Genomic DNA, 27,190 nt, shown 5'->3' with positions numbered 1-27,190 from the left:
TAATAAACCTGGACAACTCAAATGTAGGGACCAACCATGTCTTTTAACCACATAAAAATCCACAGACATGTCATCTAGAATGAGTTTTTTGTGGGGAGAAGGAGAAAACAGCAGGGTTTTTTTTACCCAGTATTAAACTTCAAACATAAGCTTCAGATCCAAGTTTTATCTCCTTGTGTTCCATGTACTTTCTGATCCCAGCTGGACTCAACCCATTTGTGCAGTTTAGTTGGTACCCACCAGTGGTGGGATTCAGCCAATTCGCACCAGTTTGGCAGAACCAGTAGCTAATTTTTTTGTTGCCCAGGCTCAGAACGGACTTGTGAAAGTGGCATCCACACAGAGAACCAGTTCATCACATATTTGAATCCCACCACTGGTACCCACTAAACATTTCAGTTGAATGTGTGAACTCTGTTTTTTTTTTTAAGAATACTTATTTATTTGTTCTCTTGAAGTGATCAGCACAGCTTCCTAATAAATTATAACAACTTTAAACATAGTGGGCAACTCCCATTTTTTGCAACGATGCACACTGCAGCTAAGCCTATAATGAATGAATTACGTTGGATTCAGAGGCAGTGAGGCTGAAAGTAATCATGATCTTATAGATGTCAATGGATTGCCTGTAAATATGGATAGTTGTATTTCTTCCATTTGCTTCACATGAATGTATTATTGTGAGTTGCTTTAAGATGTGATTGTATAGAAGCAGCATATAATTATAGTAAATAAATAATGAAAATGGGATTCAATTGGCAAAATAAAAGCCATATTGAATTAAACACTACATTGTAGAATAAGGAATACAATAAGCTTCCATGCGAATCTGAAATATTTTCCTATTTTTTCTAGAGCTCACTCAGCAGAAATAAACCTGTTTTTTGCCAGTTTTCCTAATACTTTTTTCTTTTTTTCAAAATTTTAATCTTTCTATATTAAGTTGGACCACTACTGAGTTACCTTATTGTTTGATTCTATAGATGAAGTTCTGTTTAATAAATGCATCAAAATTATTTTTCTAAATAATGCATATTCCATCCCCCCCAAAAAAGAGGGGAGGGCTCATAGATCAATCCAAATCAAGTCTGCTTACTCTGAGAATTAGGGCAATATTTTATTCTGGAAAATGAGGGTTGGATTTTTTAAAAAAAACATTTTTTCACAAGCTTTAAAAAAGCCACGTGTGTTTTTGTTTACAACCCCTGTGTAACACAAGGGAAAGGATTTGTAAGATTAAGTTAGCAAGGTTTTTCCACTTAATGTCTTATTTGTCCTAATAAAAGACGTAGTTTCAGAACAGTAAGAAGCAAATACCTCTATGCCATCTGATAGCTGTGACTAAACACAACTCCATTACTATAACATCTCTGTGTTTGTGTCTGTCTGTGTCTGTGTGTCAGTTTTTGGCTCCTGGTCACTGTTTAGACAAATCCTTGCAAGTTTTTTGGCAATGTTTTCAGAGGTGGAACAGCTCTTGCCTGTTTCCTAGAGCTGAGAGAGAGTGACAGGTCCAAGATCACTCAGTTGACTTTATACCTAAAATGGGACTAGAACTCATATTCACTTGGTTTCTAGCTCAGTGCCATAACCACTACAGCAAACTGGTTCCCTCAAGTAGCAACAGTAAAGAGTAATGACATCTTTTCCTCATAAAACATTGCTTTAGTTGTGGAATATGATCTTTGTCTTATCTTTAGTTGGTTGAATATATAACACATTAATATAATAGTCCAGGAATATAATCCTAGCATTTTAAAATGTCTTCATCTTCAAATGGACATCTTATTTGTCAAAATGATGCAGACTTTCCTGAATCTGGATAGCCAGTATCTCTTCTACAGATCTCCTAATCAGATCATTAACGAAATAGGATGCAACAGCTGTGGTTCCAATAAATAGAGATGCCAAGAAGTATTGGAAGTTTTCAGGGACCACTGACATGTCCAACTCATGTCCATCTTAGCTCAGAATATCTCCTGTAGGTGATTGTTTGGACACCTGCTGTAGCATCATCGATAGCCAGTTTCTAGTATGCTTGAAAGGAATAAGTGTAATGACACATTACAAGAATGGAGATCCCTTTCTCCCTTTGTACCTACAAGATATACCCATGTGGAAAGGATTACTTAGCCAGCTTAAACAATTTCTACTCCACCATTTTAAACATTTCTTCATGGCTTTCAGCTATTTACTGCTTTTAGTTAGGGCTGCGAAATATTTTTTCTCAATTATTCCATTTGATTTGATGACATGATGTTAATTTTATTTGCTACCTACTTTTCCCATCAAGTCTTTTAGCTTATTGCATGGCTTAGTTCATTTTTTTTCTGAATTGTGTTGTGTTACATTTGATTGTCATGATGACCTGTTCATCACAGCTGGGGCCCATATGCAGGGCTCTGAGGGGTGGCTGTAATTGCATTTGGTTAAACCAAATATTCATCCCAAATTAACTTCAGAGCTTAAAAGCCCAAATAAATTAAAAAATCACTATTTGGGTCAGGGTGACCATTGGAGGAAGGGAATATACTTTCCTGTTTGCGTAGAATTGGGCAATTTAAAAACAGAACCAACATTCTTCATTTAAACACAAGTTCTGACAGAATAGAATAGGCTAGTTGCCATCTACTTTAGAGGCACTCTAACTTGTGCTGAGAGTGCCTCTAGAAATGACAATATTAAATTATGACAATGTAATGGTTCTGATTTCATAGACCAGCCACTTCTTCCCCAGGAAATTTTAAAGGGTTCAGAAAACCTTTATGTCCATGGAAATAAGCCCAGAATATATTATGTTGATCTCACAGAGATTCCATTTAATCCTTTAGATAAAGTTTAGAAGTATATAACAAAGTGGTGATCATTTTTAATTATAAGAACAAACAAACAGAACAAACACAAAACTCTATAGAGTTTTTGTTTTTGTTTTATTTTAATCCCATTTTTCTATTTGGTTTGGTTGAATTCAGTATCTTATGTTACAAGATACAAAGGAAAGAAAAGGATTGGGTTTACCTGATCTGAAATTGTATTTTTATTGTGTTTATTTATTTATCAAATTTATATGGTGACCCATCTCACAAAAAGTGACACTGTGCAGGGTATAACACATTTGCAGCTTATTGTTTGGTCTGGATGATAGAATGACTATTGCTAAGAAACAGAAGATTTTTAGGTCTAGAAGAACATGGCCCAAGATTTGGGTGGTATAGAAACTTGTGGCAGAAGCTCAAGATTAATGTAGGTTTCAAAATTCATTATGTTAGACATGCCATTTTGTCATGAGTATAGAACCATGGAATAAATACAAATCCAGACAATGCGAAAACATAATTTTGTTAAAATTTAAAAATAAATAAAACCTAATACAACAAAAGCATTTTATGGAGATGAGAAGTAATAGGAAAAGATAAATGATTAACGTATTGGAAGATACTAGAATTTTATCAAGGGGAATATAAAATAAAATCAAGAGAATAATTGAAGACAGAGGGACATAATTTTCAGCAGTTTTCTTACAGTTATCAGAAAGTTTTAAAATAGACAAAAGAATTATATAAAATGATTTGGTATCTTATGCAAGCAACATAGATTTAATGTAATTGTGTAAAAATATTGATATAAAATATTACATATGGCACTTGAAAGACAGAAGCGACATTAAGAAAATACTAATTTATTCAACTTATTTTACTTATTTTTTTACAATTTTTCAATCTTGTTTTAAATTAACTTTTTTTATAGAAACTTGAGGTAGAAGCTCAATTTTTTATAGAACTTGTTTACTGTGCATGCAGTTTGTTACAGCAATACCTCATTTCTACGTATAACTAGCTTGGTGGGATTGGTGGGATTCAAATACTTTAACAACCAGTTCTCCACCCTAATGACCGTTTTAAGTATTAAAATAACTGATATACCGAAAGGTAGTTTATTATTTCATATATTTAATACTTAAATAAGAACAATAGAAGAGGTACACAAAACTAGATTATGTTACCCGAAAATAAGGCTGGGTCTTATATGTATTTTTTTTTACCAAAAACCCATTAGATCTTATTTTCAGGGGATGTCTTACATTATAGAAGGTGGCGAATGCACAGGCGCAGGGCATGGCCTGTGCATGAGGTGGCAGCCAAGGCCAAAGTACCAGCAGAGCCCCAGAGGGTCAGGGAAGGTCCTGAAGCAAGCTGGTGACTTGCCTGCAGCGCCCATGCCAGCTGCCCCTTCCCTGCCAGAGCCGGAATGCTGCTGTGTTTACCATAAGTGCTGGTACCAGTAGATGCCGGCCTTCCCTCTGGTGGGCCTGGGCAGCTGCTAGAGAGCAACGGGCCTGTTTCAGCACCTGGAGCCTTTAGGGGGTTTGCCCTTTCACTTCCCTTTGAAGCCAGACTGCTGGCGCTTTTGGCCACCTGGCCCTCTTCACAGCTCTGCCCACCAAAGTGGCAGGTTGAATGTCAGAACCGGAAAGCTCCTGCTTTCCAGCTCCATCACATTTCTCTGCCACCACAGAGCTGGAGAGCTTGCCTCACCCACCACCACCCAGATGCCCTCCCTTCCCAAAGCATTTCTGTGCTAACCTTCTTTCCAGCTCTGACACATTCCTCCATCGCCTTCCTCTGATGCTGTCGGACTAAAAAAAAAAAGTTCAATCAATCAATTCCAACTTCACGAGACCTTTTTTTTTCACAAGAAGTTGGAATTGATTGATTGAACCTTTTTTGCCTTGAACTGTCTATGCCAGGGGTAGGCAACCTCAGCTCTTCTATGACTCATGGACTTCAACTCCCAGAATTCCTGAGTCAACATAGCTGAATCATAAAAGAGCTGAGGTGTCTACCCCTGGTCTATACGCTCACCCAGCGTGCTCTCCACATCTTGGATCAGCTGCAGCACACCATGGAGAACATGGCTGATGCGGGCAAAGAAGGTGCGCATACAGACTCTGCTGTTTTCAGCAGTGCTTTGGTGCCTGGTTGGGTGCCTCAGGTCAGCTGCAGCATGCTGTGGAGAGCATGGCAGAAATGGGGCGAGTGCGAGGACTCTGCTTTTTTCAAGTGCCATTTTAATAACCAGTTCACTGAACTCAAGAGAAAGTAGGTAACGGTTCTGCTGAACCGGTGTGAACTGGCTGAATCCCACCACTGGCTTTAGCCATAAAAGTAGTTGAGATTTAGATTTTTTCCATTGAATTTAGAATTCTGAATGCTAAAAAAACAAATAAAATTTAGAAAATTAATGTCACTATGCTGTTTTAATATCTCATAGCAAAAAGCATCCAGAAATTGATAAATAGGTGATAAAGTCTGTGACACAAAAATAATTATACCACAGTGTTAAAAATAGAATTGCATTTAAAGCTAATAGCAGCAAAATAGCCTATATTATAAAAAAATCAATTCAGTGAAGCAAAGTCACAAACAAAGATGAAAGGATAGTGTCTAGTATAATTACAAGATAAATCATGAAGAAATGTAAATAGTTTTGCTAACCATGGTTCAACAGCTTTTATACTTAAATAGGAGTGCAATAATATGTCCATTTCATTTCATATTCTCATTTCAGACTTTGCTCTATATTCAGATCTCCAAATCTATATTTATCAGAAATAAGAGGTCAAAACCAATACTAATCTGATTTATTTATTAATTAATTTAATTCCACTCCTTGATACAAACAGTGGACCCAATACTATATTCTTAAGTTATACTGTCATGAAATCACTCACAGGACAAAATAACAGAGTTGGGAGGAACCTTGGAGATCTTCTAGTCCAACCCCTTGCTCAGCCAGGGAACCCTATACCATTGCAGACAAATGGCTGTCCAATCTCTTCTTAAAAACTTCCAGTGTTGGAGCACCTTCTGATGTTACTTATTACTTGCTTGTTACAACTTCTGATGTTACTTACTACTTGCTTGTTACTTATGAGCTATGTTTCACTTTTCTAACTGGATCACAGATGTATTTAGCATGTTAAACAAACCCAGGAATACTGAAGTCAGGAATGGGATACCGTATTTTCCGGCGTATAAGACGACTGGGCGTATAAGATGACCCCCTACATTTCCTGTTAAATTATAGGGTTTGGGCTATACTCGCCGTATAAGACTACCCCTCTTCCAACGCACACCAAATAAAAATTAAAAAACATCAGATTTGATTTTAATATGGTAATTTTAATCCAAATGCTTATGACATGCAGGTGCTTAGTAGGAAAACTGTCACTTATAAACATAAGGCTGTTTGTCATCAAACATGTAAACATAAAACAGTGCAAGTGGATTAAACTATAATAATAATAATAATAATAATAATAATAATAATAATAATAATAATAATAAGAAGAAGAAGAAGAAGAAGAAGAAGAAGAAGAAGAAGAAGAAGAAGAAGAAGAAGAAGAAGAAGAAGAAGAAGAAGAAGAAGAAGAAGAAGAAGAAGAAGAAGTTGGAGGGGACCTTGGAGGTCATCTAGTCCAACCCCCTGCTAAGGCAGGAAACCCTATACCATTTCAGACAAATGGCTGTCCAGTCTCTTCTTAAAAACTTCCAGTGTTGGAGCATTCACCACTTCTGGAGGCAGGTTGTTCCACTGATTAATTGTTCTAACTGTCAGGAAGTTTCTCCTTAGTTCTAGGTTGCTTCTCTCCTTGATTAGTTTCCATCCATTACTTCTTGTCCTGCTTTCAGGTGCTTTGGAGAATAGCTTGACTCCCTCTTCTTTGTGACAGCCCCTGATTCCAGCAACCATTCCCTATTTTCCTAATTCACTTTTTCACTTTTCCTAATTCACTCTAAAGCTTTCCCTGCGCAGAGCCTTAAGTAACACAAGCTGCCTGCAATTAGTGCAGGTTCGCATCCCACCAGGCTCAAGGTTGACTCAGCTTTCCATCCTTCCACGGTAGGTAAAATGAGGGCCCAGATTGTTGGGGGCAATAAGCTGACTTTGTAATAATGCTGCTTGGGGGGGGGTGAAAGCCCTAATAAACAGGCATATACACAGAATGAAGGCTATTGCTAAGCACATTGATGTGTGCTTTAAATTGTAAGCCACCCTGAGTCTTCGGAGAAGGGCAGGATATAAATGGGATTTTTTAAAAAAAAGACCAAATGGGAGATCCGCTCCAGGTTTTCCAGCCAGCCCGCCCAGTTCCTGAGTCAAATGTGTCCTTAGAGCTAAGCCGCTGCTCTGGCTGCTGCCTTCCCCACCTGCCTTTCAAGTTGGGATATACTACAGCTGCTCTTCAACTTTAGAAGAAAAGACGCCCAGACCCCAGCCTGTAAAAAATCACAGACTGCAGCTTCTTCTCCAATTGGTCCCGCTTTCCCTGTGCAGACTAAATGGGAGATCCGCTCCAGGTTTTCCAGCCAGCCCTGTCCCTAAATTTTCAGCACCCGGCGTATAAGACGACCCCTGACTTTTGAGAAGATTTTCATGGGTTAAAAAGTAGTCTTATACACCGGAAACTACGGTATTAATTTTAGTTTAGGGTTAAATTAATCTTTTCTAGATAGCTAGATCACATCTGAAGTTCCTCCTCCTGGTGTCAGCATAGAGACAGTCATACAGCAATCTAAAGAAGATGTAAAGCAGGGCTGGTCTAGGAACTGACTCTCTCTGACTTTACTGTTTATTCTCTCTTGGCCATGACAGATGGAATCTAGTGAAAACAAGATTCCATGTTACTCCAAAACTGTTGTGAAATGCTATCCTGCTCAGATTTCTGAGACTAGTTTGTTTCTCCATTAAACTCGATATGAACATCTGCTTGGTCATTTTACATTTTCAATTTGCATTGATCTTCCATTGCTTCAGTAAATTGATTTTATGGCATCTGCCACCACATAGGTTTACCCATGTGAATTATGTCAGCTGAGATAAATGAATGTACTATACTAGGAGAACATAGCTAAGTATGTTCGCTTAATAGCAGGAACACAGATCACATTTTGTGGAATCCTGAGTTAAGCCACTTCAATCAAAAACTTTTAGCCAAGTTTCAGGAGATAACATGCAAGTAAGTAGAACATGAACCTTCATAAACCTTCATAGGCTTTGGAAAGTTGCATAAAAGCAGAGAATGCAAATATTTATACAGTATATTTATATTATATTTATATTTATATTTTATATTTATTATATTTTTATACCGCCCTTCTCCCAAAGGACTCAGGGCGGTGTACAGGGCAATAAATATAAAAACGGAATACAAAAGTTAAAAAACTATTAAATAGTATGCCCAAGTTTAAAACAGTAATTAAAAACATATTAAAACCCCAACCCTAACCCATCAAACCAGGTCAGATTGCTCGAATAAATAAGTTTTTAGATCGCGCCGGAAGGAGCGAAGGTCGGGGGCCATCCGGAGCTCAACCGGCAAGCGGTTCCACAGGTCTGGCACGCCCACAGAGAACGCCCTCCCCCTGGGGGCCACCAATCGACATTCTTTGATCGGAGGCACCCTGAGGAGGCCCTCTCTGTGGGAGCGCACTGGACGGAGGGAAGTTGACGCCGGCCGCAGGTGTTGCCATAGGTAATCTGGACCCATGCCATGTAGGGCTTTGTAAGTCATTACCAACACCTTGAATCTCACCCGGAGGACAACCGGCAGCCAATGCAGCTCGCGGAGCAAAGGTGTAACATGGGAGTATCGGGAGACTCCCAGCACAACTCGCGCGGCTGCATTCTGCACCAGTTAAAGCCTCCGAGTGGACTTCAAGGGCAGTCCCATGTAGAGAGCATTACAGTAGTCTAGACAAGAGGTCACGAGCACATGAGTGACTGTACGCAAGGCATCCCGGTCCAGATAGGGTCGCAACTGGCGCACCAGGCGAACCTGGGCAAAGGCCCCCCTAGTCACAGCTCCAATATGCTCTTCTAAAGAGAGCTGTGAGTCTAGAAGGACCCCCAAGTTGCATGCCCTATCACCCCCCCATGGTAAGAGATGGAATAATCAGAATTTCCCAGGATGCCGGCACGAACAGCCACTCAGTCTTGTCAGGGTTGAGCCAAAGCCTGTTCCTCCCCATCCAGACCCGGACCGCCTTCAGGCAACGGGACATAACGTCGAGGGCATCACTGGGGTGGTTTGGGGTCGAAATAAAAAGCTGGGTATCATCAGCATACTGATGATACCCAACTCCAAAACCACGAATGATCTTACCCAGCGGCTTCATATAGATGTTGAACAGGAGAGGCGAGAGGCCCAATCCCTGAGGGACTCCACAAATGAGAGGCCTCAAGGTCGACCTCTGCCCCCCTGCCAACACCGACTGCGAACGTCCCAGAAGGTAGGAGGAGAACCACTGAAAAACTGTGCCTCCCACTCCCAACCCCCTGAGACGTCGCAGCAAGATACCATGGTTGATGGTATCAAAAGCCGCTGAGAGGTCTAAAAGGACTAGGACAGAGGAGCAACCCCTGTCCTGAGCCCGCCAGAGATCATTCACCAGCACGACCAATGCTGTCTCCATGCAGTACCCGGGCCTGAAGCATGATTGGTACAGGTCTAGATAACCAGCTTCATCCAAGAACAAAGGGAACTGCTGAGCCACCACGCTCTCAACAACCTTCGCCAGAAAGCAAAGGTTGGAGACCGGACAAAAGTTGTTTAATATTGTTGGGTCCAAGGCAGGCTTCTTGAGGAGGGGTCTCACCACCGCCTCCTTCAAGGTGGTGGGAAAGCTACCCTCACTCAAAGAGGCAGTGATCACTGCCTGGAGCCAGCCTCGTGTCCCATCCCGGGCCGCATAAATCAGCCAGGAGGGACACGGGTCCAACAAACATGTGGTGGAGCTCAGCTTCCCCATGATCCTGTCCACTTCTTCAGGAGTCACAGGATCGAACTCCTCCCAGATAACATCGACAAGACTGCCCGTATCCTCATCGTCAGCCTCTGCCTAGTCGGAGTCCAGACCGGTCCGGTTCCGAGCAATTTTGTCCGACAGAAATCGACTAAACTCCTCGGCTCGACCCTGCAAGGGCTCCTCCCTCACCTCCTGATTAAGGAGGGAGTGAGTTACTCTAAACAGGGCGGCCGGGCGATTATCTGCAGATGCGATGAGGGTGGCAAAGTGGTTAGACCTTGCCACCCCCATCGCCACGAGATAAGTTCTCGTGAATGACCTTAGTCGTAACCGGTCAGATTTGGATCGGTTGGATCTCCAACAGCTCTCTAGGCCCCGTCTCCGACGCTTCATCTCCCGGAGCTCCATGGAGAACCATGGAGCCCATTGGGATCTGCACCAGGTCAAGGGTCGCATGGGTACAACTTGGTCGAGTGCCTCTGTGGCCACCCTTTCCCAGGCTTCCACTAGGGCATCGACCGAGCTGTGGGCAAAGGAGGCAGGTGGGGACCCAAGCGCCGCCTGGAACCACTCAGGGTCCATCAGGCGCCTAGGGCAGAACCATCTCATTGGCTCCATGACGGGGAGTGGCAAAACGGAAGACCAGCCGCAGGAGATGATGATCGGTCCATGACAGGGGTGTAATAATTGGGGAAAACCCCCCAAGATCATCTAACCACCGTCCGGATAGAAAAACCAAATCGAGTGTGTGACCCCCCCATGAGTTGGGCCCTGAATAACCTGCATCAGGTCCATGGCCGTCATGGAAGCCATGAACTCCTGAGCTAACTCAGATGATCCCCCCAGGGATGGTAGGTTGAAGTCACCCAAAACCATAAGTTTGGGGAACTCAACCACCAACCCTGAGAGGATATCGAGAAGCTCAGGCAGGGCTGCTGCTACGCGACTAGGTGAAAAGTACACCAACAGCAAGCCCAACTGAGCTCTAGGTCCACATCTCAGGAGGAGGGACTCACACTCGACTATCTGGACTATGGTGGCCTCCCGCGGACATAAGGTCTCCCTCGCAACTACTGCCACTCCACCACCCCTACCCTGAGCCCGAGGCTGGTGCAGCACCCGGAAGCCTGATGGGCAAAGATCAACCAGGGGGATCCCGCCCTCTGGGCCCAACCAGATCTCCGTAATGCAAGCCAGGTCTGTATGCTCCTCCTCAATCAACTGACGAATGAGAGGAGCCTTATTCATTACGGATCTGGCATTGAAATACACGAGCCTGAGCTCAGGTGGCTGCTCATCCTCGCTCCCGGTACCACGGGCCGAAATCAGAGGGTCGGAGCGCATCACCGCTTGGAGGCAGCGAGGACGCACTCCCGGATATTGATACGGCCCTCTGTTCATACACCTGCGGCCATTCCCTACCGCCGTGACAATGACAATGACAAAAAGAGGAAAGGAACAAAACAAGCTACTTGGCATTCAGTTTTTATAAACAGAATGTGTCAATATGAGAAGAGATTAATTAATGACAGGTATATCAAGTCCTTTGTGGAAGAGAAATTGAATGTTATTGCAAGGTCCCTGGCCCTTACTTAAATCTGAGATACCATTAAAAGTCTAATCAGGCAACACAGACTGAGGCTTCTTCAGGAAACAGTGCTTTAATTGATCAAATAAAACAACTGCGTGGCAAACGATCTGGAACGCTGGTGGAGTTACATCCAGAAGTGCCACACCAGAAAGTTAGTAGCATTGCTTTATAAACTTCGTTAACCAATCAGACAACCGAGCCATTGTATCATAAGGAAGACATCAATCATTCCTGCACACTCCCTTATTCCCTCCTTCAGTACATCCCATCCATATACATGTTTCCCATGCTTGCATGAAATTTGTCCCTGATGCAAACACTGATTACAAAAGCGAGATAGCAATAGTTAGGCTAAACAATTTATTTTTGTTCCAGTTACAGAACCCTTCATTATAATTTGCTGCTACTGTTCTCTGCTTTGTTGAAATTACTGAGGTGAACACAACAATATTTAAAACAGTTACTCATGGTTTGGGCAGACTATTTCTGGCTGATTCTTTCTGCTTTTTCTGAATCATTTTTGATGGAATCTGGTGCAAAATTTTCTACCTCTATCCTTTTAAAACGTGGCAGGTTTGCTGCAGTATTTGTGGTTTCCATAGAAATTATCTGCAAAATAATGATTGGTGTAGGACTAATGAACTCCCCTCATGATAGCACAATTTAAATATTCTTCTTGCATGGTTTTCTTTGTACAAAACCATCTATGCTTATTTTGTATATCTGGTAGATTTACTCCCAGAGAATGAGAAATACATTATTCTGATTAAAATAAAAAAAGTTATAGCACGTAAAAACACATTTCTTAAAAGTTCAAAAGGGCTTAGAATTCATGCAACTGTCCTATTAAAAATAAAAATAAAACTTGGTTGTTTGTGAGCTTCTTATGCTACTAAGTGAGAGAGATGGATTGAGAATCCAATTAAATTCTAATGCTTCTGATTTGTTCTGCTTCGCAGCAAGGTGATTTGTCAATCATTGAATCAGATCTGAAGTATATCTAGAATAAGTGCATATATTACTGTGTCTTCTCAAACTGCAGGGTTTGTTTGTTTGTTTATTAATTTGTTTTGAGACTAGCTACCGTGATGGAAAAACATTGAATAAAATATCATTGTTACCTGTTTTTAAATACCAACCATTATTGTAAAGGCAAAGCTTGCAGTAAAATGTGTGATCATTTTCAAGACTAGCATTTTTAGCAACTTATGGTAGAAGAGCCTTGCTTGGCTGAGGAAAAAAAAATATAAACTTCAGTTCATGATCAAATTTCTGTGAAAATCCTTCCACAGACCTGTTTCCCATTATTTCATTTTCACTTCTGGGTCTATCTTTTATTTCACTTATTGTGGTTGCTAAATTGAGCAGCCATAAATTTTCAAAGCGTATATTTGAAAAGCTTTATCCTATCTCCATGGTGGCGAACCTATGATACGCGTGCCACAGGTGGCACGCAGAGCCCTTCCTGTGGGCAAGCGTGCTGTTGCCCAAGAGGGATGTGGGGTGGGGCTGTTCCCCTCCCCCTCTCCATGCACACCTGACTAGTGGGAGCTGGAGAGGGCAGGGAAACCAAATCCAGCAGCGCTCTCGGTCTCTTTCTCTCTCTGCACTGGGAGTCTGGGAGCAGCTGTGAGAGCTGAGCGGGGAGAGGGGAACCTATAAAAGGAGCAGGTTTTGACAGGAGAGAGAAAGAGAGCACATGGCCTTTGGAAGCAACGGTGCAGTCGAGACAGTGAGTGAGCGGAGTGAGTTTGGAGAAAGGACGAGTGAGCTAGTGAAGCAACATGAGTTTGGACCTTGGAGAAAGTTCCAGCAGGGCAAGTGAGGGAAGTATCACAAGTGAGTTTGGACTTTAGGAAGGTGAGCAGGGTGAGCAAGGGAAGCAGCAGGAGTTTGAACTTTGGAGAAATGGCAAGAGAAGTGTGACCGAGCGAAGCAGAATGCATTGGGAGAAAATGTGAGAGAAGGGTGAATGAGCAAAGCAGGTTTGGAGAAAATGCAAGAGAAGGGTGAATGAGCGAAGCAGAAAGTGTTTGGAGAAAGGTAAAGGTAAAAGGTAAAGGTTCCCCTGCACATGCGTGCTAGTCGTTTCCAACTCTAGGGGCCGGTGCTCATCTCTGTTTCAAAGCCGAAGAGCCAGCACTTGTCCGAGGACGTCTCCGTCGTCATGTGGCCGGCATGACTAGACGCCAAAGGCGCACGGAACACTGTTACCTTCCCACCGGAGTGGTCCCTATTTTTCTACTTGCATTTTTACGTGCTTTTGAACTGCTAGGTTGGCAGAAGCTGGGATGAGTAACAGGCGCTCACTCTGTTACGTGGCACTCGGGATTCGACCCGCCAAACTGCCGACCTTCTGATCGACAAGCTCAGCATCCTAACACACTGAGCCACTGCCTCCCTATTTGGAGAAAGGAGATCCATAAATGGTCCTTCACACACCTGTGGATTCTGGGGGAGGGGATGACATGAGTGGCATGAGAATCCACATTACCTGCACTACACTGCCCAGACCCCAGCCTGGTTTCAGCAGGCAGTGGCATGTTCTCCTCACCTCAAAGAGCAACTGGGCTGGGCGAGGTGAACCGACAACATGCTGAACCTGCCTGGGCATGTGCAGAGGCAGAGGTGAGCACATGCACCTGGTGCCTGGTGTCCCAGGTGATTGTCTTGCCATGCACTAACTGCTTTTTGAGTGCTTCCCTTTCACCCAGGATGCCAGGCGCATGCACTCACTGCTGCCTCTGCACATGCCCAGGCAGGTTTGGCATGTCACCGGTTTGCCTCGCCTGGCCCAGCCACTCCATGCAGTGAGGAGAATGCACCGCTGCCTACTGGAGTCTGGGCGGTGTAGCGCAGGTAACGTGGACTCTCATGCTGCTCGCGGTGTTCCCTCCTGCAGAGTCCATGGGTGTGTGAAGTGGGCGAGAGCCATTTGCTGATTTCCTTCAGGTGATGCCTGTTTTTCTCCCTCCCTAATTACAAATATCTTCCCGCCACTCTGCTCTCATGGCTGTGTGCCTCTTGTCCAGCAATTTACAGTGGCCTTTCAAGCCATGGCCACAGGCAGCACAGCCACTAGCTGCGCTGGCAGCCTATCCCACTCCCCTTGTCGCTTTCTGGGCATGGAGGGAGGGAGGGAGGGAGGGAGGGAGGGAAGGAGGAAGGAAGGAAGGAAAGAAGGAAGGAAGGAAGGAAGGAAGGAAGGAAGGAAGGAAGGAAAGAAGGAAGGAAGGGAGGGAGGGACAATGAGAGGGAAGGCAAGTAAGGAAGGTAAGAATGGACAATGGGAGGGAGGGAGGGAAGGAAGGGACAAAGAGGGAGGGAGGGAAGGAAGGGAGGGAGGAACAATGAGAGGGAAGGAAGGAAGGAATGGACAATGGGACGGAGGGAGAGAGGGAGGGAAGGAAGGAAGGGACAATGGGAGGTAAGGAAGGAAAGGAAGGAAGGAAGGAAGGAAGGAAGGAAGGAAGGAAGGAAGGAAGGAAGGAAGGAAGGAAGGAAGGAAGGAAGGAAGGAAGGAAGGAAGGAAGGAAGGGACAATGGGAGGAAGGGAAGGTGCCTACCACAGTCCCACCTGCCTCCATCAGAGACCCATGGATCCCCCACAGCCCCCACAGCCCCACCCGCATCCTCCAGAGGCGCCCTGTAATCTGAGTGATGTTTAGCTGGCCATGCCCACCTGGCTATTGACGTCGCTTGTCAAAAAGTTGCAAAAGGTGATCACATAACCCCGGGACACTCATAAGTACGAATCAGTTGCCAAGCATCTGAATGTAAATCACATGACCCTGGGGATGCGGCAACAGTCATAAGTGTGAAAAATGATCATGTCACTTTTTCCAATGCTGTTGTAACTTCGAACAGTCACTAGGTGAATTGTTGTAAGTCGAGGACTATCTGTACTTTATCACTTTTTTCGCTTTTTTTGGTCAAGTTTTTGACACCTTGCTAGATGACTGGTGGTACTCGAATACTGCAGCCATGCCCATCCAGTGGGCTACGCCCACCTGGCACCCAGCAATAATTAAGTAGGTTTTGGGTTGTAGTTTGGACACTCGGTCTCTAAAAGGTTCGCCATCACTGTCCTATCTCTTCATACATTTCAGGTTGGATGTGTCTGGGTGCCTCAATGAAAAAAAAAATGAGTCCTCCTATAAATATTAATATTTGTAAAATCAGTAGCATGTTAGATTTTTTTTTCTTTTAATGCACATTTCAGATCCCACAACAGCGGAAAATACTGGCAACCCAAGCAACAGGAAATCCTGAAATTTCTGAAAGACAAACTTATGACTTCCTTTCAGTCTTGAAATGTGTCACCCAAGTACATGTGAAATCTCACTAACACAAACATAATGATTTCAGTGATTACAAAATAACACGGACTTACGAAACTTTAATCGGTTCAGCTATATCTGTATTTATAAGCAGGAATTTATTATTATCATCTTTGGATTTGTTCCAACAATTTTTAGACACCCTCTCCATTTTTTAATGGCTATGCTTACACAGGTTTGAAGCTGTGTTGCATTTACACTTTGGCTGATTAGTCAAAATAAATATTTGAAGTATTTCTGGAACTGTAATATGAAGTTCACCATTCAAATATGCATAATTGTTATTCCATGTATAAATCCCATCCCACCATTTCAGCTGCCTTTGGATAGCCCTTGCCACATATCTCTATTTCTTGTCATCTACGGACTTAATTAATGTGTTGTTTTCTTCCTCTCTCAGACGATTAATAATGCTGTTAAATAAAACCAAGCTGAAGTTCCCTTTGTGCATGCCGATAGACAACTTGTCTTGGTCCTGACGCATCGTCCATTATCTTCTGCCTTCATTTAAACACCTTTAGCCAGTTCTCAGTCAATGTGACAGCTTTCTCACTAGAACCAAATGCCAATTGATTTTAATTTAAAGCAAAGCAAGAGCATGGAGTTTAAAGAAAGCCATTTCTTCACATTTAACTTTCATCTTATTATGTTTTTCAGACAAGGAAAAATGCAGTTACAAACGGTGCATGATCTGGAGGTGACTTAAAGCTTAGTATTAGCATTATAAGTTACATATTTATAGAAATTTCAATACATTGCAGTTCATCACTTTGCTAAATGGAGGTTCCACTACAATTCTTCAAACTTTTTTTCCCCCAAAATGTGATGGAATGTGCACCTGCAGAAGCTAAGGGGGAGGATTTGGTCAGCTCAGAGCTTTCCAGGATTAGAATACAATAGAATAATAGAGTTGAAAGGGAACCTGGAGGTCATCTAGTCCCAAAATGGATGGGGGAGGGGAAGAGGTTCAGGGTGGCCACGCCCTAGAATCTCTTAGGACATATCTAGTAGCTTAGAAAGTTAGCTTATCAGGTGCAAGCATACAGATCCACTCATGAAAGGTTCAAGTCAGATATTTTATTGGGAAATTATTTGGGAATTTCCCCAAATTGCTTGCTTTCCTTTGGGAACAAACAGCTAAGTTTTCATGGAAATTAGGAGAATCAGGCTTATGCTTCTTGCAGCTATGCTGGGACTTAAGGCTAGTTCCTTGCTTGATTCCTCCTCCCTTCCAGGCTGGGAGTTTTTCAACATATAGTTTTTAGTTTGGTGAGTTTTTATCTATTTGGTATAAGAAAATAAAGGATTGGATTCAATGGGATCTCACTGTTTTATTTCTGGGCTTGGGTCTAACAATTCTTTCATTTAAATCAGTTTTTCAGTTGAGTAACCACATACCACTAAGATATTTTACCAGACTTATCCAAATGTTTTTGCTTTGCCAAAAATTTCTGGCCATACTGATAGTATTTCCTTCCTGATTATTCTCATTCAGTGATAATTTGAAGTCACTACAGTGCTGAAAAATGAGACTTAGAACTAGTCCTTGAAGTTGCATTGTGGCAGCATCTATGTGGTCATGTGATTGCAATTCGGATAAGTTTACAATTTGGTTCGACTCTGTATGAATCTGATGCCAGATTTCCACATTTGTTTATTAAAACTGACACAAAACAAAACCTGTAAAAAAACCCAGTTGTTTGAGGCTTTCTTTTAATAACAGATATAAAGAAGTTATCGTCTTGGACCCCCTCTTCCTCTTCCATGTCCTCTTCCACGTCCTCTTCCTCTTCCACGTCCTCTTCCTGCAACTGCCTCCCTTTTTTCGGATTTGACTTTTGGTTCAACATCCACCAGCAAAGTATCAAGAGGCAAACTGTCTGGCAGAATAAAATATCTGATATTATTGCCTCAAATGCTCAATGTCTCCAACTGGACAGGTTCTCTGTTCTTCAAAGTCATCTTTACAGCTTTAAGATGGGTATTCCTGCTGACATCCACTCCTGTAATGGTTCCATGTACCTGGGTCCCATTTTTCAGTTCAATGGTGACAGTTTCATGACTAAGTTTCATAAGAAATCGCACGAGTTTCATGGTGGAAAGGCAAGAGACACAACTCGAAGCCGCTAAACCAGAGACAGAGGCCTCCCCAAGGGTGAGAAGCTTTTGTGATCACATTGTACACCTTTTTTGTGGGTGTCACACAGAAGAAACTTCCCTGGAGAACTTACATTCTAACAAGTTAGTATGGGTAGAGGCATTGTGGTTTGCTTAGAATCATATTCTCCACTAAAGAACTCTTATTTGTTTTATTTGTTTTTCTTTTTTTTAATTAAAGAGTTTTACAAAAAAAAAAATTTTACAATACATATCCCCAAAACCCACCCACCCCAAACCACCCCCCTTCCCCCCCACTTCCCAGAGCTGAATACAGGGTTATAGATATAATAATCATATTCTAACTAAAATTATCCATTATAAAATTAACCAAATTCATAATGTGCTTTAACTCCCCTTTAACATAGATACATTCAAATTATTAAAAACATAATAATAATAACTTAAACAAAAATATAATCAATACTAATACTAAAATTAATAACAATATCCCTCTAAAATCTACTCATAAGCTAAATGGAACTTTTTAGTCCCATATTTATTCTGAATATAATCTGTCCATCTTCTCCAAACTGAAATATATCTTTCTTGTGAATGATCCTTCAAATAAGCAGAAATCTTAGATATTTCTGCAAGATTCGATACTTTAAGTACCCATTCTTCTATAGTAGGTAAACTATCCTTCTTCCAGCATTGTCCCACCAGTAACCGTGCTGCTATTATCAAATTCAACATCAGATTGGTTTCTTTAGTATCACAATCTACAATACCCAATAAAAACAATTGTGGAGAGAACTTTATCTTTCTCTTAAAAATCTTTTGAATGTTCCACCAAATTTTAATCCAAATAGCTTTTATATTTCTACAAGTCCACCACATATGAAAATAGGTGGCCTCTAAACTTTCCACCTCCAAAAGAGGCACCAGGTCTTATTTTCGGGGGTGTCTTTTCCACTCACCTCATGGCAGCAGCACCGACAACCCCGCCGAGCTGGACCACTCCTTCTGTGGCTGAAGGAGCAGCTTCATTCTGCAGCTGAGAATGGAGCTCTGGCCTGCATTTTGCGATCAGAAGCCTTTCTGGAAGGCCTGTACTGCCAAGAACCAAGTTTTGAGATTGAACCCATAGCTCAGTTCTCGGCTGCAGAGGCCTTCCAGAAAGGCCTCTGATGACAAAATGCAGCCTGGGGGATGCCACAGCAGAAATGGGCTGGTGAGGAGAGGCAGGTGTCAATTCTTGGGAGGCCTGTAAAGATGGTGCGGGGGTGCAGGGGGCAGCTTCCCCACCCTAGCTTGATTTTTAGGCATGCTGTCAGAAGAGTAAACAAAACTCTATCAGAGGGCGATGAACCATGGTTCATTTGATGCATGATAAACAACAGATAAAAGAAAGAAAACCCAAAGCATAAATTCTACTATTAACCTTTTAATTACAAAGAAACTTGTAAAAACACAGAAAGACTCACGACTACATGTCTATTTCACCAAAGAGCACAAAGGAAAGGAAAAAAAAGAAAGTAACTTTTGTTTTGGACATGCGCACACAGTAATAAAGTAATAAATATAAAACCAAACAAAATACATGGCTGAACATGTGACACTCACCATGGTTACAATGATAAGATAACAATTCAACTTGCAAAAAAGCAGACTGCAAGAAGCTTACTGACAAAACCTAAAAACGCAGTGACACATGCACCATGCACCTTATATTAGGGCCATCCCCCAAAATCAAGCTAGGGCTTATTTTCAGGTTAGGTCTTACTTTTGAGGAAACACGGTAGTTGAAGACTAGTTTGTAACCAGTTTGTAACTACTAGTTCATGTATAATAACTCAGCATAGGATACTCGCATAACCATGTATTCCAATCACAACTTCAAACATATTTGGATTTAACTGTCAACAATGCTGCTGTACATACTTTAATATAAGTAGCCTTCATTATCTGAGGATTTGCATTTCTGCAGTAGGGATATAATAAGCCAAACACATTATGTAGGGACTATTAATCAACAATTTTTACAGTCCAGCAAGCCACAAAGATTCTCTCTTCCCCACATGACAGAATGGAAATGCAGTAAATAAATAGCATCCTGTTCCCAATTCACTATAACCCCGAATTTGTGTGAGAGAGAAATGCATTTCTTGCTAAGGAATTCAGTTTTTATTCCCAGAGAAACACTTTTTAGAACATTACTTTCCAAGGCAAGGACATTACATGCAGTTTCCAATGTGACATTTTCAGATACATGATTAATTAACAAAAAATGAATGGTTTTTAAAACAACTATAACAATAAACAAACAAAAATGGCCACAATGCACATAGCGTTGTTGCATATTTCAGGAAGGAAATTTAAACATAAATATATCTTACATTGCATGATCCCCAAATTTAAGCTATACATAAACACCTAAATCCCTACTTCTGCCCAAGCTCATTAGCTGGGTTACGCTGTTAGCAAACTGAAGTCAATTAAATATGCAATCTGTCAAAGCACACAGTAATTCAAGCCATCTTGTTTCAAATTTGGGTTATTTCCTGGAATTAATAACTGGTAAGGTAACTGATGGCTGTTTGTAATCCCCACAGAACACTCAGCATCCAGTGCTTTAGATCTAAAACTGAAGAGAAAGGGAATGCAAGAGTAACAATAAGGATTTTTCCTCCTCCTGGAGTCATTTTAATTACATAAGTAGAACTTTGGTGAGAATTTATGTTTGATGCCAACTGACTTGCTTGAGATGTATCATAATGTCAATAGAGTTTTCTAATTGGGATAACAATGGAAGAAGAGCGAAGATATAGAAAATACCATCACAATTTTAAGATCTCTTTTTGTATTTTTGCATCCCAAAGGTAAGGGACGCGGTGGCTCAGTGGATAAGGACTCTGAGTTTGTCGATCAGATGGTCGGCAGTTTGGCAGGTCGAATCCCGAGTGTCGCATAACAGAGTGAGTGCCTGTTACTCGTCCCAGCTTCTGCCAACCTAGCAGTTTGAAAGCACGTAAAAATGCAAGTAGAAAAATAGGGTGATAAGTCTCAGCCATTTGGTGTTCATTTGTTGACCATTCCCTGAGGTCAAAGTGAAACCTAGTCCCTTCATTGCTTATGAAAGATACTAAAGAAGCCTCAATCTAATGCAGTGATGATGGATGAACAGAGGGAGAGAGTCAATTCAGCCTGTCAGCAGATATGAACATTTATGTATATTTATTCATATACAAGTGTGTGTTTCTTAAACTCTGTTCCTGGTTTGCCACTAAATGATCCATCATACTAACTAGATGGCAATAAACAATTGGACAAAGGACTTTCCAGTCTACCATACAGTCCTTTCAGCAGTTCCAAGATTATGACAGCAGTTCAGGATTCAGTTCACTAATACCAAGGTCGAGACTGGCCCAAACACTCAACACAAAAACCAGGTCAACCAACATCTTTTCAACTGTTCTGCTGGTATTACAGGTGAACAAATCAGCATTGCTTTGAGACAAAGTAAAAGCTTTTATCTTCCAATCCAGAAAAGAAATGGCTTTTAACAGATAAGAGTATCCTAAGGAGTAGGGTAATTACTCTCAAGGAGTCTTTCTTTGTAGCCTACCATTTCTTGTGTGTGATTCTTCACCTTCTTGCTTCAGAAGCAAGACCTCACTTTTGAAGATGCTTTTTTACAATAAAGTAAAGTGTGCCCATTTGAAACCAGTGGTGAGAACTATTGCTGTGCAAATCCTTTAAAAGAGATTTGTCAGAACTCAATGGGGTTACAAATATATCACCTTTCTTTGAATCATTAAAGCAACCAGGGTTTTTTGGGGGGTAGGGGGTTGTTTTTGTTTTTGTTTTGCCATGCTCTTGTGGTGTCTTTGGAAATTGCTCTCCTCTGTCTCCACTTTGTGATATGGCTGTGTATGCAAAAGCATGCAGAGATAGTAGGCAACAACTTAGAAAGTCACTACATGGGCTTGGAAAAACACACAACAATTCATCTATTTGAAAAGAGGTGCTTTGTGCATACTCTAAAGCATTTTTTTCCAGAGTTTGCACTGCTCTAGAAGAAACTGTATAGATATTGGCCGCCATTCAGATTGTTTCTGCTTACATATGCTTCTACGTTTTGTCTGAATAGTTTTTCATAGGTCAGTTGCTGGAAGAAAACTTTAACTTTTTGATGTAGAGAAAGATGATTGAGACTCACAGAACATGGGTCGTAATTAGGTAAACTGCAAGTGTACACCACTATGACAAATTGCTTAAACAGAATTTATTAGTACTGAATGAAATGAATATACAGCTTTAATAATGGAGCCAAGTTGTTTCTTATAACTTTGGGAGGTATGATATCTAGCCATGCAGATCAGTTTTGATGTGTATTGGGTGCTATAGATTATGAAATAGCCATTCAGATGTTGACCAACTATTCATCTCTCTTCCTTATGTCAGTACTGTGGCTTGTTCAAAATCTTGTGTCCTAGGAAACACATTACATCAGAAATGGAAATGTTTTCCCATTAAGACTCACCTCATTGGGATAGAGTCTAAGGACCCATACCACCTACATTTTAATTTTTTTCTAAACATCATAAGTGTCATCTCTTTAAGACTCTTGAAAAAGAAATGGGATTTTTGTTTTATTTGGTTTCATTTTTCCCTAAGAAAATAAAATTAAGCAAAATGGAAATGGTGTTCCTTTTTAACCAAAGTTCTTGAGCTTCAGGATATTTACTTCAGCTATCCATTCCCTCTCTTTAAATTGGTCTTAGAAATCCCTTTGTTTTGTTTTGCTGTTTACTAAAGATACCGTAATAACTTTTACTCTTTTATTTCATATGCTATTGCAATATTTTTAATTATTTCAATGCATATCAGTGGTCTATATAAGTGATTTTCAAACTTTGGGTGTGATGATTTTCTTTTAAAAAAAAAGTAAATTGGTTTGGCCACTCCCCGCAGGAATAAAACTAATCACATTGGTATTAGGGTTGGGCAAGAAGTAAATATCATCTAGGAATCCATTAAGATGGCCTTGAAGGGGATATTCAGAAGCCATTACAGAAACAACTAGTACAGGAGCATTCTTGAACCTTAGGAATGGAGATTGTGTTAGGAAGAGACTAAGACTAGCAGGAAGGCATTACTTTAGTCTGTCTCAATAAAATATAATTCAGACTGGGACATCTACCTGACCCACCGTCAAGGGAGGCAGGATATGTTATAGGTCCCCTCTCTTAAAGAGGTCCATCTAGTGGAATAAAGAAGAAGACCTTCTCTATGGGAGTTCCCTCCCTGTGGAACATAACTCCCACAGAGATAAGATAGGTCCCCACCTTGACACTCTTTCAAAAGGCCCTGAAGATATTATTTTTCCAGTGAGCTTAAGAACTCCAGGAAGATATAGAGCCCATCAAATGGTTTGATTCTTATCATCAAGGCATGGAGGGGGGGGGTCACATTGGAATTTGTATTTGGCGTTTTACTTCTGTAAGCTGTCTGGAATCACCAAGAGTGAGTTGGGTGGCCATAAAAATCTTCTTAATAAATAAATAAGTTGTTCTGGCCTTCCTGGGGAGTCAATTTCCTGATCTTTCCTACCTTAAATGACTGATGTACATCATTTAAAATGATCAGATTCAATCAATACATCATAGGGGGTTCAAAACGTGCACTATCACAGCTGTAGGTTTGCATCAGGTTGAGCAAGAAAACCTAGCATAGGTTTTGATAATGCTCTCACTTTGCCTGGACAATCCTAATTACTGACTTTCTTCTAAATTATTTATAACCCCCCCCAGGGAGCCTGAGTGCATTTTGGGAACTTCTGGCCTTTAGAGCATTTTTTAGATGGACCTCTTACATTTATAATAATCTTGAATTGGTTCGTTTTGCCTTTTATGTTTTAATTCTGTATGTAGGCCATGTTAGGATGATGTTGCCTAAAGGGGCTCATAAGAAGAGCACTAACAAAGGTTACAGAGTTAGTGAGAAATAGGGAAAAAAGACATTAAATGCAGGTCTACTGTAGCCAAAGAACCACATCTGATTTCTGGTGCCTGTTTGAGATCCTAGATATAAGAACAGATCCCTGCAGAGCTCCTGAATTGCTTCCTATCCCCTCTTTCTTTTTCTAGTCAGAAAAGTTAACTTAAAAACAAATTAGGGGAAGAAGATAAGAGAATAAAGATCCTCTGGAGGCTCACAACATTCCAGCTATTATACCACAAGCCACAGTAAACCGTATTTTTCTCCAGGATAAGAAGAAAGATAATGACCAATTTCTGTTAAAGTGTCCACCTATTGCCAATGGAGGAAATTGGTGCACTAAGGTAGGGTGCCCAGCTGGGACCAATTAATAATATCACCTTGGATATACAGAGGCAAGGAGAATGCTTTTCCCCATTCTCCTTTTGTTGTGGATTGTCCCCTTTGGCTTTCATGTAGAGCACAATGCATTGATTGATGGGGCATGGAGACAACGGCTAGGAGTGAACTGAAACTGTTGATGACTCATTCAGGTGCTGTGAAGCCCCCACATTCATCAACTGGCCATAAAAAGTCAAATATGGATTGCAAAGAGGTCCTGCTAGGCTTCCTCCTGGTCAAACTGCCTAGCTACCTTGTCAAACTGTTTTCTGGTTGAACGTGATAGCCAGCACCGAGCCTTCACCCTCTCCTCAGGCAGTTCACTTCTCTCTTAGCTTTTAAGTTGCAGTTATAGATCTGCTAGAAGTGGTGCAATTAAATCATTAATTACTTTCCCAGCCAGTTGGGAACTCAATTTCACTTTGGTTTGCAACTTGTGCTTCATACTAGATTACCTAGCTAATCCATATAAACATTTTCAGATGCTATATTTAAGGGAGTTAATGATGAGGAAGCTGGAAATCATTTATCGCAAAATAGTTCTTAGAGATTTGAAGTGCAAGCTCGAGAATTCATAAGCAAAGGTTTCTAGCAGGCAGGCAGATTTGGGACCACACATACTTGCATTCTAATTTCCTTAATAAGTAATGGAGCTAGGGACTTCACTGGAAGAAAATGATGTCTTGGCAAGGTTTTGATAAAGTAATTCTATTCTGAAGAGTATTGCAAATGGGCTCAGTTAATTGGAATTGGTCTGAAAACCAGGACATTGCACATATGTACACACACAGAAACACACAGACACATCTAGTTCTCTTTTATACAGCACGGAGGAGTGTGGAGACATCTGCCTCTGGCACATCAAAACCTAAAAAGAGATTCTTCTCCCCAAAGAGGTGTACAATTGCTTTCCATCTTCTTTTACATGAAGAAAGATGGTCCAGATAAGATGACAAAATTAACTCCCTGTCTGCATTTGGAGCATCTTTTCTTCATTTCTTCCTTCCTTTGCTCCACACAGAGGAATACTCTTTATGCTTCCTGCAAGAAGGCATTTTGTGCAAGAAACACATTGATCATTGCCTATCTCCTCTCCTCTGCAGTACCTTTCTTCATGGGAGGAATGTTTGTTCCCTGCCTTTCCCAGCATGGAAGATTGGGGAAATGATTATTATCTATACTCATCTGCATAGTGAAAGGCTTCTCCTTTCTCTAGACTGAAGGACAAGATAAATAGTTTCCCTGTTCTGATCCATGAGTTTCCTATTTCAATGTAGTGCCTTGGGAGAAAGGGAAAAGCATTTCCTCTCCAAATACCCACCTCCCCCTACCATAATACTGACTCGGTATCAGTCTTCCTGGTCAAAGCCCAGGCATAAGTTGCAGACACTTTTTGGCTTAGCCCAATTCCTTGGCTTGGCTTACCTGAAAACTTTCGGACACAGCTTGGCTTGATTATAATGGCAAACAAGAATGAAACCATACCCAATAAATAATTTCCCATTGCTAGTGTTAGATGTAAAATACTTTAATACTCTCAGGGCTTCTACCTATCATCCTTCTGAATTAATGGACAGTTGACATGCTACCGTGTTTCCCCAAAAGTAAGACCTACCCTGGAAAGCTTCTGCAGCTGAGAACTGAGCTATGAATTCAATCCGTAGATAAGGTCTCAGCTGCAGAGGCCTTTCCACAAGGGCCTCTGATGGCAAAATGCAGGCCAGAGCTCCATTCTCAGCTGCAGAATGAAGCTGCTCCTTTGGCTGCAGAAGAAGTGGGCTGGCTGGATGGGGCTGTTGGTGCTGCTACCATGAGGTGAATGGAAAAGACACCCTCCAAAAGGAAGACCTGGTGCCTCTTTTGAAGGTGAAAATAATAATAATAAGGCCAGGTCTTATTTTCGGGGAAACACAGTCCTTGTTGGCATTGAAGTTAAATGGCTGTTGCATGTTTACATAACTGACAACTTTTGACTTGGGATCCACTCATTCAACAGCACATCTGCCTCAATACAAACATAGGGATAGGATAAAAACAGTCTGGTCTTTGGGCTTGATTTATTTCCCATCACTAACAACTTGGATTATAAGAGCGGTAGTGGCTCATTGGTTAGAATGCAGTATTGCAAACTAACTCTGCCGACTGCCAGCAGTTCAATTCTCACCGGCTCAGGGTTGACTCAGCCTTCCATCCTTCTGAGGTTGGTAAAATGAGGACCCAGATTGTTGGGGGACAATAGGCTGACTCTGTAAACCGCTTACAGAAGGCTGTAAAGCACTGTGAAGTGGTATATAAAGTCTAAGTGCTATTGCTATTTAGACTGGGGAGATCCAGGTTTTCATCTCTACACAGGCACAAAATTAGTTGACTGATCTTGAGCAAGTAACATGTCCTCAGGCAATTTGACCTCACAGGTCATGCAAACTTAGAAAGGGAGGCACTGCTCTCCCTGTGGTAGCTTACCATTTCATTTGCAATGTGGGTTTTCAGTTTAGCACAACACTATTTTTAATCAAGTTGTTAAATAAAAACTTGATAAAAACAATGTGTTTTAGGTGTCTTTGACCCCTTCTGTTCTGTTGGGAAAGAAGTATTACAACATTGACTTTTATGTACCTTATCTATTTAAAAAAATATCTGGAAAACCTCTACTTTCATCTAACCAATACAATGGAATTTCAAGGGTAGTGCTCTTATATATGTTTGTCTTTGATGTTCCAGTACTGTGCCACCACTATTACATCAATCAGCTTCCTCTGGAAAAATAAGAATAGGTCACAGAGGGAAATAGTACTGTAGCAAAATTCTCAGGGTCATTCAATCATTTTGTACCCTAAACATGGAAAAATGAATGAGTTTCAGATTGATATAGACACACAGATTCTAAGCTAACAAGAAATACTGCTGGTTTTGAAATGAAAGATATAAAAATAGTAATAATAGGTGATATGTCCCATCTGTTCAGCTAT

At 41.3% G+C, this 27,190-nt stretch overlaps 1 protein-coding gene across 1 annotated transcript; it reads right to left on the bottom strand.

The window, feature by feature from the left end:
* Nucleotides 1-17,430: 17,430 nt before the first annotated feature.
* Nucleotides 17,431-18,043, bottom strand: LOC308672113 (small nuclear ribonucleoprotein Sm D1-like). The gene is given in 2 exon segments (XM_081334735.1): nt 17,431-17,651; nt 17,655-18,043. Coding segments are annotated over 2 exon segments (357 nt in total). The 5' UTR covers nt 17,835-18,043; the 3' UTR covers nt 17,431-17,474.
* Between the last annotated feature and the right edge of the window lie 9,147 nt (nt 18,044-27,190).

The sequence above is a fragment of the Vipera berus genome (assembly GCF_964194415.1).
Source record: "Vipera berus genome assembly, chromosome: 1".
Lineage (NCBI taxonomy): Eukaryota > Metazoa > Chordata > Lepidosauria > Squamata > Viperidae > Vipera > Vipera berus.
The sequence above is the reverse complement of the archived record's forward strand: the minus strand, read 5'-3'. Positions and strand labels throughout refer to the sequence as shown.